Source organism: Caenorhabditis remanei, chromosome III (genome assembly GCF_010183535.1).
Source record: "Caenorhabditis remanei strain PX506 chromosome III, whole genome shotgun sequence".
Taxonomy (NCBI): domain Eukaryota; kingdom Metazoa; phylum Nematoda; class Chromadorea; order Rhabditida; family Rhabditidae; genus Caenorhabditis; species Caenorhabditis remanei.
In genome coordinates, this window is record NC_071330.1 from 14,737,539 (window position 1) to 14,753,190 (window position 15,652).

General features: G+C 37.5%; 3 protein-coding genes across 3 annotated transcripts; 2 read left to right on the top strand and 1 right to left on the bottom strand.

The window, feature by feature from the left end:
• Window positions 1-4,518: 4,518 nt before the first annotated feature.
• On the top strand, window positions 4,519-5,868 carry GCK72_011414 (uncharacterized protein; the record flags this gene model as incomplete). The annotated part of the gene is made up of 3 exons (XM_003099568.2): window positions 4,519-4,778; window positions 4,839-5,526; window positions 5,575-5,868. The coding sequence occupies 3 exons, from the start codon at window positions 4,519-4,521 to the stop codon at window positions 5,866-5,868; spliced, it is 1,242 nt and encodes a 413-aa protein (XP_003099616.2).
• Window positions 5,869-6,020: 152 nt separating this feature from the next.
• On the top strand, window positions 6,021-9,987 carry GCK72_011415 (uncharacterized protein; the record flags this gene model as incomplete). Its single annotated transcript, XM_053728429.1, has 7 exons — window positions 6,021-6,283; window positions 6,410-6,457; window positions 7,352-8,069; window positions 8,257-8,562; window positions 8,755-8,867; window positions 8,931-9,633; window positions 9,679-9,987. 7 exons carry the CDS (start codon window positions 6,021-6,023, stop codon window positions 9,985-9,987), a joined length of 2,460 nt encoding a protein of 819 aa, XP_053588006.1.
• A 1,350-nt stretch (window positions 9,988-11,337) lies between these two features.
• GCK72_011416 (uncharacterized protein) lies at window positions 11,338-14,706 on the bottom strand (the record flags this gene model as incomplete). Its single annotated transcript, XM_053728430.1, has 5 exons — window positions 11,338-11,598; window positions 12,238-12,940; window positions 12,995-13,617; window positions 13,664-14,351; window positions 14,420-14,706. The coding sequence occupies 5 exons, from the start codon at window positions 14,704-14,706 to the stop codon at window positions 11,338-11,340; spliced, it is 2,562 nt and encodes an 853-aa protein (XP_053588007.1).
• Window positions 14,707-15,652: the final 946 nt, after the last annotated feature.

Genomic DNA, 15,652 nt, shown 5'->3' on the forward strand with positions numbered 1-15,652 from the left:
AGCATTGACCTGATTTCAGCCGAAGGTGAGTGTTTCGGGAAATTAGACTGTTTCAGTGAGGGGGGGGGGGGTGGTTTAGGTTGCCATGTAGTATAATTTTTTAATTTCAGCCACTGCACTGAGAGCTTTGAGTGCCGTCATCTGGGATGAAGTTTGTATGTCCGACCGTAGAATAGTGTCGGCAGTCGACAACCTCTTCCAGGAACTCCACGAAAGCACACTTCCTTTTGGTGGAGTTTTGTTCATAATGGGTGGAGATTGGAGGCAAATTCTTCCAATTGTTCAAGGTGTTCGAGATCAAGGAGTCATTGAATACACTCTCAAGAACTGGGGTGATAATTGGACTCAAGTTGAGAAATTCCACCTGACAATCAATCAAAGAGCGATTGATGACCCAGACTATGCCAGACTGATTCTCGAGATTGGAGATGGATCCAACTATGTACATGAGAAGAGACAAATGGTGTCAATTCCGGACAAACTCATTCTAACCGGAACGGACACGGATCTCGTGGACTGGGTCTTTCCAGACGTCAACACCTACAAACTGGTGGAATCTTCTGCAGTATTGACTGTGGACAATAGAACGGCTCTCCGAATCAATGAATACATCTTGGACAAGTTGAACGGAGAAATGAGAGAGTTTGTATCCATTGACACAGCTGATAAGGACAACGCTCTCAACGTGGACCCAGCCATCTTTGCTACGGAGACACCACCTGGAATGCCACCCCACCGTCTTCGCTTGAAAGTCGGAGCCCAGATTGTTCTCCTTCGCAATCTGTCTGTGGAAGCCGGACTGTGTAACGGCACAAGATTGACGATTGTGTCTTTCGGAGAAGACGTAAGTTTTTTTGTCACATCTTTTTTCGGTTGAACCTATGCATAAATAAACTATTTTATTTCCAGATAATCTACTGCCACCGGAACACCGACCCGAAAAAGCCAAAGCAGATGGTCTTCTTGCATCGAATCTTGATGAGTCCCTCTGGAAAAGGAGGAAAGTCTTGTGGATTCCGCCGTCGACAGTTCCCAATTCGTTTGGCGTACGCCTGTACGATCAACAAGAGCCAGGGACAAACGTTGACAAGATGTGGACTGCTTCTGCATTCTCCAGTCTTCTCACATGGTCAGCTCTATGTTGCAATGTCGAGAGTAAGAAGAAGCGAAGACTTCCGATTGTGGCACTACAAGAGAGGGACTCCCGACGACAACTACATCCATGGAGGGATTCTTGTGCGAAACGTGGTCTATCGAGAGGTTCTGCAGCTGGGAAATTGAAAATTGTGAGTTCGCGAGTTTCCAAAATTGTCTCAGCTTGCTGTGAAATTTATAACTATTCTCTCTCTCTCTCTCTCTTCGGAAGATAATGAACGTGTTTTCAGCGATGCTGGGAGAATCGATACAACAACGGGACATCGGATGATTTGGCATTGGATTCTTTTGGCACGTTACACTTAGCATTTATTATTGACTGGTTCATGTTTTAATTTTCTTGTTATTTTTTGCTGTTATTTTCTATTGTTTTTTATTATTGTTATTATTACTTTTGAGATATGAATTGTGAAACTTTTTTGAAATTGTTTGGATATTTGAAAAAAACTTCAAAGAATGTTCAAAGAATGTAAATTATTTGAAAAATAATTTAAACATTTATTTGAACACTCTAACAATTTCCAGATGATATAAAGCAATGTTACGTACAATTTCCAGTAAAATTTAATTTAAAAAAGGCAATGCAATAATTTGAATGTAAAACTTGCCATGCACCGCGCACGGGGCGAAGCCCCGTCTTGCGGAGCCCGCCGGGAGGCGGGGGACGCTAGTCAGATGTTGTTAAACGCTTGAATTAACAAAAAAACGTTGTTCAGAATTGAAATATATGAGTTTTATAAAGAAGGTGTCCGATGACAAAATTACTAGTGCGGCGGAATCTCGGACGGGGTTAAGATAAGATTTCCACTATTTAGCCTCTTTAAAATTATCAAAACCAGAAACTATTTTTGTCACAAGCTGACAGTAGGTACCTAAAATATCACCAAGCCCATGATTACCTTTGAATTTCAAGGCGATGAACTTTTGGAATATTTCAACTCTGAACTACGTTTTTTTGTTCAACTGATCCTTTTCTTTCTATTAATACTATTTTAAACTATTTTTATATACATTTGTATAAGTATTCAAATATCAACAAATTGAAAGTGTTGTATACCTTATTAGCCACTAATTTATTATAACTTTTCTGATTATTTTGCTTGTAATAAAACATGTACCCACCGCTAAACGCTTTGAATTTGTAAGATTTTTAATAATAGCAGTGTTTTTAATAAAATGTGTTTGTTCCAATAATTCGGACAACTTTGTTCCTATTTCTTCATGATTGGTTCTTGTGCCATTTATTATTATATATCAGAACTCCGTTTTATTCTATTTGTTTGGTTGCTTTCTCAGTCTCATCTTTTTAACTAATTAAATATTATATATGACATTTTATATTGTATCCTATTTTTCTCTCATTGACTTATCTTAGACTCTTCAGCCTTGCAAATACCTTGTTCATCTTGAATAAAGCTATCAATATATCAAATTTCACCCTTTCCAATATTTATCGAACGTCATCGGTTCAATTTCCCGATTAATATCTTCGACCACCTACCTTTCTAATCATTGTCTTCTTTATTTTCAGACCATGGCGCTAGTTTCCAACCAAGACGTGGTTGTCAAGGAGGAGAATCCGGAAGTGACTTTGGTACAGGTTCTTAATGTTCCTGACTTTGTTGAGCAATACTTGGACATTGATGCAAGGTAAGAATTGTGGAGAATTTGAAAACTGGTCAAAAAAGTTATCATAACATTTTTAAAATTTCAAACTGTGACTCCGTAAGACCTGCACCACCATCAGGAACATCATCAATGAAAAGAGACTGCACATAGGTTGTCTTAACTTCAATTGCTATGGAATGACTACCTATGAAGATGATTCAATCGAGATTTCTAATGAAAATTGAGTCGAGATTTCCACACATGAAGGCTTCAAGGTCACTTACAAAATCATAGAAGAACATGGATTGGAAGTGACTAATGGGGATAGAAGAAAATTCATCCATGAGGAAAAGAAAAACGAGCAGATTAAGATAATACAACATGATTTGATGACGATTCTTTGTGGTGAGAAGCTGAGAATTGACACTTTGAGAATCGAAAGCGATCATAAAACCGATGATGAGGATGATTGTTATGGGATCTCTCATCATTTTTATGAGGAAGATGAAGATGAGGAAGATAAGGATGACAAAAATAAGGATAAGGAAGATAAGGAGAAGGAAGCTAAGGAGGAGGTAGATTATGAAGAGGAAGGTTGGGATGACAACACTCAGATCGGAATGCGAGCACTACAGAAAACTTTGAAACAATTACCCAACAAACTAAAAGTCAACAATTTGGAGTATTTTGTTCAAGAACTGGATAATGTGTTCATAGAAACATTGGAAAAGATAGATCCGGAGCATCTCAAATCCCTTCAACTCAGAATCTATCGATATTACATTTGCGCAGTAGATTGGGAATACTTGTATAATCTGGAACAATGGAAACGTTTGAAATCGATAGATGTTTGTTATCCGCTCCCGGCAATACCGGACATTGTCAACTCCTACACTCATTTCGAGAATGCTTATTTGGAGATTGCCGATTTCTTCCTGCTTGACGGTGGAATTTCGAAACACGATGTAGTCATGCAAATCAAGGAGGTTAGCTATCTTCTTCATCATACCGCATGACTATTTGTTAATGTGCCGCGGGACGGGAAAAGTGGCAACGAGCAAACAAAAATGAGCGAAAAAGCCATAATAGCCCGGTCCGCGGCCCAGTAACAAATAGCCATCCCAATCTGTTTGCTGAATAAGCGACCTGATTTCATCTCTCTTTCCAGAAACTCCTTGAAAATCACAATCTGAAACAGTTCAAACTTTGTGCATACAGTAATATGCACGATTGGGATTTTGAAAATATAAAAGCAAGTCTCCAAGAATACAACACCAACAATGCTCCGTATCCGTGCTGGGTTAGCATTCCATACCCGGATTCTGATAAGAAGCTGCAATTGCTAGTGAAGAGGAAGATGATATGGTTCAAAGGACCGTGCTATGTGGAGGGAGAGGGGGAAGAAGACAGTGATGATGATGATGATGATGATGAAGAAGAACCTAATTTTAATTGGGACAATTATTAAATTTCTAGAAAATTAGACAGAGCTCCTTTGCTATGAGTTTGTATGGCCTTTAAATTAGTCCCATCTTCCCAACTAATTCAATATCCTATATTTCAAGACTAACTTTCCTTAATTTACTTTTCTTAAACATTTATGCCGCCAAATTGCGCTTCATTGTACCTTGTTCATCTTGAATAAACCTATAATTCCATTCTTTCCAATTTTTATCAAACTTCATCGGTTCATTTTCCCGATTAATATCTCCAACCGCTTTTCTCTCTAATCCTTTCTCCATATTCTTCCAGACCATGCCGCTAGTTTTCAACCAGGAAGCTATCAATGGAATCCTCTTCACTCTTCATTTCCAAAAGGACTCCCCAATCGTTGCTCATCAAAAATTGATGGAAATAACCGGGAAAAACGTGATGAATTTGAATCAAATCACCGAGTTCTTTAAGAAAATCGATAATGGAGAGTTTCAATTGAAGAAGGAAGTCAAGGAGGTGACCTTGGTTCACGTTCTTAATATTCCAGAGTTTGATGGAAGATACTTAAATATTGATGCGAGGTGAGTACTTTGGAAAAACATTTTTCAAGACAGGATCTGTTAACATCACTAAAATTTCAGACTCCGCCTCCGAAAAACCTGCAAAACCATTCGAGAAGCCCTCAGTGAAAAGTCGCTGAACATCGACTATTTCTTCTACAGATCCAATAGAACGTATATCGGCATTTCTACAAATGACAATTTCTACGTCATATACAAAATCATTGAAGGAGGACTGAGTGTGATGAACGAGGATAGCGAGAAATTCTTCAATATGAATGAGGAAGAGCAGATTGAGATGATTCAATTGGATTTGACGTCAATTCTTGGTCATGAGAAGCTGAGAATTGACAGTTTTATAATTGAACACAGCCGGAGAACTGAGGAACTTCCTATTGGAATGAAAGCACTACAAAACACCTTCGACCAAGTGCCCAATAAACTAAAAGTCCGGAATTTGGAGTACGTTGTTGAAGAAAATCGTGAAGTTTTCCTGGACACATTGAAGACGATGGACCCAAAGCATCTCAAATCCCTTAAACTTTGGATCAAACTAGGTCTTGATAATTGGGTCCCAAGATGGGATGAACTGAATAATGTGGAACAATGGAAACATTTGAAATCATTATATGTTGATTATTGGGGACTGGATGTACTGGACGTTATCAGATTCTTCACTCATTTAGAGAATGCTCATTTGAAAATTGAGAGTTTTTACGATTGCTTGGAAGGCATCCCTTTACATGATTTACTAATGCGGTTTAAAGATGTGAGTTATCATTTTTGTTAAGACTGATCAATCATTTTTTCTTTTCAGAAACTACTTCAAAACCACAATTTGAAACAGTTTAAAGTACGTGCAGAGAGACAGATTCGGAATTCGCATTTTGAAATAGTAAACGCGACTTTTCAACAATACAACACCAACAATGCTCCGTATCCGTGCTGGGTTAGCATTCCATACCCGAATTCTGATAAGAAATTGGAAATGTTGGTGGAGAGGAAGATGATATGGTTCAAGGGACCGTGTTATGTGGAGGGTGAGTGGGAAGAAGAGATCGACCATGATGATGATGAGGAGGAGGACGAAGATGAAGAAGATGATGATTAAATGCTGTTCTTTTTAACTTTTCTGCTTATTCTTCTTTTAATAAATCATGCACCCAATTATTTAATCAACTGTGTTTCTTACCTTGGCTCTTGTTCCAATTATTATCTACAAGTACCTTCTTCATTAATCATCATCTCCTGTTCTTCCAGACCATGCCAATAGTTTTCAATCAGGAAGCTATCAATGGGATTATCTTCACTCTTCATTTCCAAAAGGACACCCCAAGCATTGCTCATCAGAAACTGATGGAAATGGCAGGAGAGGAAGTGATGAATCTCGATCAAGTCATCGAGTTTTTCAAGAAGATTGATAACGGAGAATTCTGCTTGGAGGAGGAAGTCGAGTCACTGACTTTATTGGGTCAGGTTCTTAATATTCCAAACTTTGTTGGAAAGTATTTGGATATTGATTCGAGGTGAGTATTTTGAATAAACATTTGTAGACGTTACAGTTCTCAAAATATCACTTTTCGCAATTGGTTTGAGGATATAAGACGTTGGAAAGCTGATCAAGCCCTGATTACATACTCAATGTTTTTCAGAATATACTCAATTTCTGCCCTCGAAGTCTGGTATTCAAGAAGAACAAGGTAAAAGTTTGGAAGTGTTGATAATTATAACCTTTTTAACACAAAAATTGCAAACAAGTTATTTCTCACGTGTCAGTAGGGTAACGATTATCAACTTATCCGAATTTTGACCCCATTCTTCTCAGAAGCCAGATATCTAGGGTGAAAACTAGATATATATGTGGAATCAGGGGTTTCTATGCTTTCCAATAATATGGGCATGTCCTATATCCTTGAACTTCTCTAGTAAGTTTTTACATTGAACAGAGAGAGAACTTACAAGGGAATTGACTTTCCGTATGTGATCCGGATTTTCTATAAATTTGCCCCCGGATAGTTTTGAATCTGCTCTTTTGAATGATGGTAATAGTAATAGTCAAAAGGGATAGTGTAGGAGTTGAATAATGTTAAATGAATGATTAATACAGTATTGGCCAAAAAAATTGCGAATCTTGCCGTTTTTAGTTGAAAATGGTCAACTTTGTGAGTGTGACACGGCCTTCCTGATTGTCTCACAATATCGATTTCTTGTGGAATGTATAGATCGCAAATAGAGCTTCATTTTTGTAGTTGACAACTTTTTGTACGGGCACATCCTAAGAAGTTACAGGCAGTCGATGTGTACAGCTCAAAAATTTCACCTTTTTGCTTTGAAAAACAGCAAAAAATGCGAGAAATTTCTTTGACAATTGATAATTTCTTAGGATGTGCCGGTACAAAAATGTTGTCAACTACAAAAATAAAGCTCTATTTGTGATCTATACACTCCATACAGAATCGTTATTGTGAGACTATCAGGTATGCCGTGTCACAGTCACAAAGGTGATCATTTTCAACTAAAAACTGCAAGATTCGCAATCTTTTTGGCCAGTACTGTATGCTTCCAGCTATCAAGAACACTTATTAAAATTTCAGACTCCGCCTCCGTAAGACCTGCAAAACCATTCGGAAAATCATCAATGAAATGCCGCTACACATAGAGTGCCTCCAATACAAATGCAATGGAAACACTATTGAGATATCTACAAATGAAGACATGAAGATCATTTACGTAATCATGGAAGAACATGGATTGGTAGTGACTAATGGAAATAGATGGAAATTCATCCATGCGGAAAACAATGAAAAGCAGATTAAGATAATTCAGCGGGACTTGATGACGATTCTTTGTAGTCAGAAGCTGAAAATTGACACTTTGAGAATCGAGAACGATCAGATATCTGTTTTTGATATAAGAGGTTATGATGACAGCACTCAGATTGGGAAGAGAGCACTATGGAGAACTTTGAACCAAGTGCTCGGCAAACTACAGGTCAGAAAGTTGGAGTACTTTGTTGAAGAAGTGGATGATTTGTTGATAGAAACATTGGAAAAGATAGATCCGGAGCATCTCAAATTCCTTCAACTCAGAATCAATCGATATGTCCGTATTCGGGCCGAAGATTGGGAATACTTGTATAATCTGGAACAATGGAAACGTTTGACAACGTTAACTATTCGTTTTCCGCAACTCAGTGCATCGGACATTCTCAGCTTCTACACTCATTTTGAGAATGCTCTTTTGGAAATCCCCGATTTTTTCAAGCGCGAAGATGCAATTTCGAAGCCCGATGTAGTCTTGCAGATAAAACAGGTTGGCTATCTTTCACCAAAATGTAGGTCTCGATGAGTTCCATATCCCTGGCTTACTACGGACTGGATGGCTATTTGTTAATGTGCCGCGGGGCGGGATCTTGTCATAAAAAACGTTTAGAAACGTTATTCTAGCCCAGCCCGCGACATACGGCTCACACGACTCAAGAACCATATCTCTTTTTCAGAAACTCCTTGAAAACCCAAATCTGGAACAGTTCATAATTTGTGCATCGGAAGATATGAGCGATTCAGATTTCGATGATATAAACGCAAGTCTCCAACAATACAACATCAACAATGCTCCGTATCCGTGCTGGATTAGTATTCCAGATCCGGATTCTGATAAGAAATTGGAATTGTTGGTGAAGAAGAAGATTATATGGTTCAAAGGACCGTGTTATGTAAAGGGAGAGTGGGAAGAAGGTAGTAGTGATGAGGATGATGAGGAGGACGAAGATGAAGAAGATGAAGGTGAGAGTATGGAGAATATGGTGCGACTTTTTCAGTTGTTGAATTTCTAGATCATTTGTTGTTACTTTCCTGAAACGTTTTCATTCTAATAAAACATGTTCAATCCAATATTCCATCAATACCATTTCTTATCTTACACTATTGGTCTTGTTCCAATTATTATCTTTACATCCTTCTGACTATTTACAATTTCTCACTTCCTATTCTTCCAGACCATGTCGATCGTTTTCAACAATGATGAAGTTGAGGTGAAACCGGAAGCGACGCTAGCACAGATTTTTAATGTACCAGATTTTGTTGGGAAGTATTTGGATATTGACACGAGGTGAGGATTGTGTAGATGCATTTGAAGACAAGTCGTTACAATTCTTATAACATGAAATTTCAGATTTTGCCTCCGTGCAACCTGCACCACCATCCGGGAAATCATCAATGAGAAGCCGCTGCACATTGATCATCTCAACTACAATAGCAATGGAAATGCTATTCTGATTTCTACAAATGGAACCTTGAAAGTCTCTTACCAAATCATTGAAGAAGGATTGAGAGTGAGATACTGGGATCGAATGAGGCTGATTAATGCAATAAGCAAGGAAGAGAAAGTTGAAATAATTCAAAGGGATCTGAAGTCGATTCTTGGTAGTGAGAAGCTGAGAATTGGCACTTTTGAAATCGAAAACAATCACATATCTGGTGTATATGATGAGAAGCCACCTATTGGACTGAGAGCACTACGGAACACTATGAGCCAAGTGCCCAACAAACTGAAGATCAGCAATTTGGTGTACTGGGCTGTAGAGTTGGATGAAGTTTTTATAGTAACATTGAAGAGGATTGACCCGGAGCATTTCAAATGCCTTAAACTTACGGTCGCACCTTTTTTTAATAATTGCACCCCAATTTGGAAAGATTTGTATGATCTGGAAGAATGGAAACGCTTGAAATCGTTGAAAGTTTATAATTGGCAACTGACTTTATCGGACATTCTCAGATTCTTCACTCATGTAGAGAATGCTCATTTTGAAATTGCCACTTTTTACAATACCTCGGATTCCACGACTCTACAAAATTTTGTAATGGAGCTTAAAGATGTGAGTTATCTCCTGTCACGACTAATCGTCCATTTATTTTTCCAGAAACTCCTTGAAAACTCCAATCTGAAACAGTTCAAAATTCGTGCAGACAAAAAGATGTTGGATTCTGATTTTGAAGATATAAGAGCAAGCCTCCAACAATACAACACCACGTACCCGTGCTGGGTTACCATTCCATACCCGGATTCTGATAAGAAATTGGAATTGTTGCTGGAGAGGAATATGATAATGTTCAAGGGACCGTGTTATGTGGAAGGAGAGGGAGGAGAAGAGTGTGAGGATGTAGAAGAAGAAAAAGAAGAAGCCGCTGAGGAAGGAGAAGATGAAGATGAGGAGGTGCCTTGGATCTGAACAATTTTTAATGACAAGAGTGGATGAAAATTCATATTTTTGCACTGTTAAAAATAAAATGTGTTGATTCTCCATAATTTAACTAATTTCATTTCTTACATTGGTTTTTGTTCCAATTATTATCTTTACTTCCTTTTGTTGTCTTATTAATCTTTTCTTCCTATTATTCCAGACTTCAATTTCAGACCATGCCACTAGTTTCCAATCAAGATGTGCTGGAGAAGAATAGGCCAGACCCCAAGTGAGGTTGCCAATTTTCGCTAGCATAGAAAATTGTCTGAAATTCCAACTGAGAGCAGTTTTTATATGAGGAGCTCCAAATTTTTCTGCTGAAAGTTGGCAGATATTCACTAAAATATGATTCCCATGAAGCCTGTCAGAAAATCATTTTATAAACGGCACAAACAATAACTTTTTCTTTTGAATTTAAATGTTGTTGCTTAATTTCACAGCTACTTTTTATCTAAAATCTGAAAAAAACAGCGTTTTCTGTATTTTTAGGCAAATTTTCATTGAAAATCGCATAATTCTTCAATTTTTTTTTGAAGAAATGCTAAATTTCAATAAAATTTCACTCTAATCCGTATCAATAATACTAAATTTCAGCCATTCCCTGCTAAAAACCATGTTTTCATGTTAAAAACGACATTTTTAGCATTAAAATTTATATATTTCGTCCAATATTCCATTGTAGATACCGACTTTCTGACGGTTTTTTAATTTTTTGGAAAAATTTTCAGCTCTGTTCCTTCATTTTTCAAGCCCAACCCCTCTCAAAATCCCCCAAAATCGCCCAATTCATTTTCAGAAAAGCAAAAGCGGCAAGAAGAGACGTGTCATCTGGAACGAAATACAGCGTACAAATCAAAATTGTGGATATGCTATGAATGATGAATTCATCGATGACACAGAAGTGGTAAGGAACGGAAAATTGAGTATTTGTTTGCTTCAAAAAGCTGTTTTTGAGCCAAAAATAGCAAAAAATCGTAAAGCTTGTATTGACAATGAGCAATGCGACGGATGTGATGTATCCATTGAACATTGTTTATTATTGTTTATTATTGTTTAACATGTCTAAAGTTTAGTATGACTCATAAGTATATCATACCTTATGAGAAAGACAACGTATTTTGTTGCTACCTTGAAAATGGTAAAGTAACCTTTAGCAATAAGAAGAAAACGAGTTTAAAATTGGTATCTAACGTATTACAGAAAACCTCGAAGTCTTGATAAAGATTCGAACTAGAACTAAATTGAGAGATAAAGTTGATTAAATTATTTGGTACATGTTTTATTATTAACACTTCAAACGTTATGACATTTCGTCTTATCATTGAAAATCGTTCAAATTCAGAGCATCTCATGCTCTTCTTCTTCTTCCACCTCTCCCTCCACATAACACGGTCCCTTGAACCATATCAACTTCTTCTCCACCAACATCTCCAATTTCTTATCAGAATCCGGGTATGGAAAGTTAATCCAGCACGGATACGAATTATTGTCAGTGTTGTATTGTTGGAAGCTTGCATTAACTTCTTCAAAATCAGAGTCTGACATCTTTTCGTCTGCACGCACTTCGAACTGTTCCAGATTAGGATTTTGAAGGAGTTTCTGGAAAAAAGAAATAATTATTCAGTGGTATGAAGAACATACATCAACTATCAATATGTTGTAAACTTTGGTATTTTTCAGATAAAATTGTCAAACTTTGAAAATGTGTCATGGTAATACTGATTGTCCAACAAAGTAAATTATATATCAACCATAGAGAACAAAGGCAGAACTTCATTTTTGTAGTTGACAACGTTTTTGTATAGACACTCCCTAGAGAGCTATGACCATTTGAAAAAGACAGCTCAAAAATCGCACTATTTTGTTGTCAACTACAAAAATTAAGCTCTACCTTTGTTCTGTATGGTTTATACAAAATTTATGTTGCGGGAAAATCAGTATTACTATGACACACTCTCAAAGTTGGTCATTTTCAACTGAAAAAAAAACTTGTAAAGCGGGTTGAAACGGGACGAAACGTGCCGGCACATAACTCGCTTCAAACTCAAATTTATGGGTCAAAATATGTACCAAAATGTAGATCATGATCTATATCTGCTACTCACTAAGGGCCGGATGACTATTCTCCCGTCCCGGAGGCAGAGAACTCGCCGAGATCTATATTTCTGTACATTTTTCAGCTCATAAAACTCTGGTTGAAGCGAGTTGCGCGTGTGACAACTGAATAAAATAGCTTACCATTTTTATCTGCATGAATTTATCCCATATAGAATTTTCATCGAAAAAATCGTAAAAACTGCGAATCTTCAAATGAGCATTCTCAAAATGAGTGTAGGAGTTGACAATATCCGATACTGCCAGAAACGGATAAAAAATATTTAACGATTTCAACTGTTTCCATTGTTCCAAATTATACAAGTCTTTCCAATCTAGGGTACAATTATATAAATATCGTTCGAAACTGAATTGTAGGGATTGGAAATGCTCCGGGTTCATCACCTTCACCATTTCTACGAGAGCTTTGTCAACAACGTAAACCAAATACACCATTTTCTTGACATTCAGCTTGCTGGTCAGTCGATTGACAGTGTTTTGTAGTACTCTCATTCCAATCGGAGGTTCCTCCTCAAATAAACCAGAGATCTCAGAGTTTTCGATTCCAAAACTGTCAATTCTCAGCTTCCAATTTCCAAGAATCGACAGCAAATCTCGTTGAACTATCTCCATCTGCTCTTCTTCCTTTCTCGTGTGGATCAATTTCTCTTTATTCCCATTAGTCACTTTCAGTCCTCCTTCAATGATTTCGTAAAATACCCTGAAGCCTCCATCGGTGAAAATCTCGATAAACTTTCTGTTGCATTTGTAATTGAGACGATCAATGTGTAGCGGCTTTTCATCGAGGATTTTCCGGATAGTTTTGCAGGTCTTTCGGAGGCGGAGTCTGAAATTTTGTTAAGTTACGGCCAGTGTTCAAATGTTTCTCCAATGTACTCACCTCGAATCAATATCCAAGTATTTCTCAACAAAGTCTGGAACATTTAAAATCTGTGCCAATGTCACTTTTGGCTGCTCTCCCTTCGAAAGTAATTCGTTATCAAATTCCTTAAAAAGCTCCGCGACTTGATCCAGATCCATCACTTCTTCTCCTGTCATTTCCAAAAGTTTTTGATGAGCAACGATTGGGGTGTCTTTTTGGAAATGAAGAGTGTTGAGGATTCCATAAATAATGATTAGTCTTTTCTTGAATTTTTCTTTTTCTGTTTCATTTTCGTCTTCATCCTCTTCAACATGATCAAGCTCTTCTTCAACCCCATTACGTGCTTCTTCTTCTTGAATCCCATTACGTGCTTCTTCTTCATCTTCCTCTTCCTCCTCCAAATCGTTGATTTCATCTTCCCACTCACCCTCCACGTAACACGGTCCCTTGAACCATATCATATTCTTTTCTACCAACAATTCCAATTTCTTATCAGAGTTCGGGTATGGGAAGCTAACCCACGGAGCATTGTTAGTGTTGTATTGTTGGATACTTGCATTAACTTCTTCAAATTCAGAACTCCATCCCTTTTCGTGCACACGAATTTTGAATTGTTTCAGATTGGGATTTTGAAGGAGTTTCTGAAATAAAGTATTGATAATTAGTCATATCAGAAAAATAGCTCACATCTTTAAGCTCCATTACAAAATTTTGTAAAGGCGGTTTGTACGAGAATTTGTGAATAACCTCCAAATGAACATTCTCTACCTGAGTGAAGAAGCTGACAATTTCATTCGTAAACATCCAAGCAAATCGAACATCTAACATTTTCAAACGTTTGCACTGTTCCAAATCAAAGAAGTCTGCCCAATTGGGCTCCCAATTGAAACCAATATAATTGGCTCTGTATTTAACGAATTTGAGATATTCCGGGTCCATCTTTCTTATAAATTGTGTTATGAAATCTTTATCCACTTCTTGAATACAGTACTCGAACTTGCTGATCTTTAGTTTGTTGGGCACTACTTGGTTGAAAGCGTTTCGTAGTGCTATCATTCCAATCCAAGATTTGGAAACAATCGTGGTTTCGACTCCAAAAGAATCAAACCTTACCTTCTCACTACTAAGAATCGACCTCAAATCCCTTTGAATCATCTCAATCTGCGCTTCTTCGTTTTTCGTATTGATCGATTTCTCTCTATCCCCATTCGTCACTATCAATCCTCCTTGAGGGATTTCGTAAGAGACCTTGAAACCTTCATTTATTGAAATCTCGATACATTCTTCATTGCATTTGTAGTGGAAGTAATTTATGTTTAGTAGCTTTTCATCGAGGATTTCACGGATAGTTTTGCAGGTCTTACGGAGGCGGAGTCTGCAAATTTTAGTAATGTTATGAGAACTGATACAGGAAGTCTTCAAATGTTTCTTCACTATCCTCACCTCGAATCAATATCCAAGTATTTCTCCACAAAGTTCGGAACATTAAGAACCTGTGCCAGCGTCACTGTTGGCTTCTGCTCCTCGACAACCACTTCCTCGACTTCCTCCTTCAAACAGAAATCTCCGTTATCGATGTTCTTAAAGAATTCAGTGACTTGATCCAGATCCATCACTTCATCTCCGGTCATTTCCATTAGTTTTTGATGAGCAACAATCGGGGAGTTATTTTGGAAATGAAGAGTGAAGAGGATCCCACCGATAGCTTCCTGGTTGAAAATTAGCGGCATGGTCTGGAAAAAAAGATAATAGTGAGAGCAAGAACCAAATTCACAAATTATGTTGATTAAACTAATGGGAACAAACATATAAGACGATTGAAACTTTTTTATTATAAAGAAAATTACCAGAAAAGTTAAATACAGGGTTACTAATAAGTATACAACGCTTATAATTTGGTTTTATTTTTCCCAGAGATCTTATCCAGAAAAACCTCCTAGAAGTGTTCAAAGGTGGCGCCATAAGAAGTAGGAAAATGTTAATTTCTCAAGGTAATTTTCAAAAGAAAGTGCTTTTTTTTTTGGTTTTGTGTCCACAACTTTTCTCGTATGTACATTCCTCATTAAAAGCAGGAAAAAACGTTTTGAAAATCTTCACAATGAAAAAAGTTATTCAAAAAAACCATGCGGAACAAAATTGTTGACAGAATCATCAACACTTTTTTTCGAAGCTCCGCCCACTGAATTTGGCCACCTCATTACAATCGGATTTAAAAAAGGGGGCGATGAAAATAGGCTACCTCATAACTATAGGATTAAAGAGAGGGGGCGATGGCATGTATGCAGTTTTGCCAGTGTATTTATGTTACGGAATTTTTCAGTTTTTTGAGTACACATTTCATTATTAACACATCAAAAGTTAGGAATCGTTTAAATTCAAAGTGTTCAGCGGCAGCATCTCATGCTCATCTTCTTTCTCCATAGCGTCTTCTTCTTCGTCTTCCGCCTCCTCATCTGTGGAGGCGGGCCTTAAATGCGGTCGGAGACAGACCCGCTCCGGATAAAATCTTCCCTAACTGGTTAAAATGTGAGAATAACGGCTATAAGTGTGAGGATGAGCAATGCGACAACAGAACACAAGTTTTAAGACAATGATCCATTTATTTACGAAAGATTTAGATAAATTTAAGAGAGATAATTTTATATATTTAGAGAAGCGTCCTGCTGGAAGTGCCGC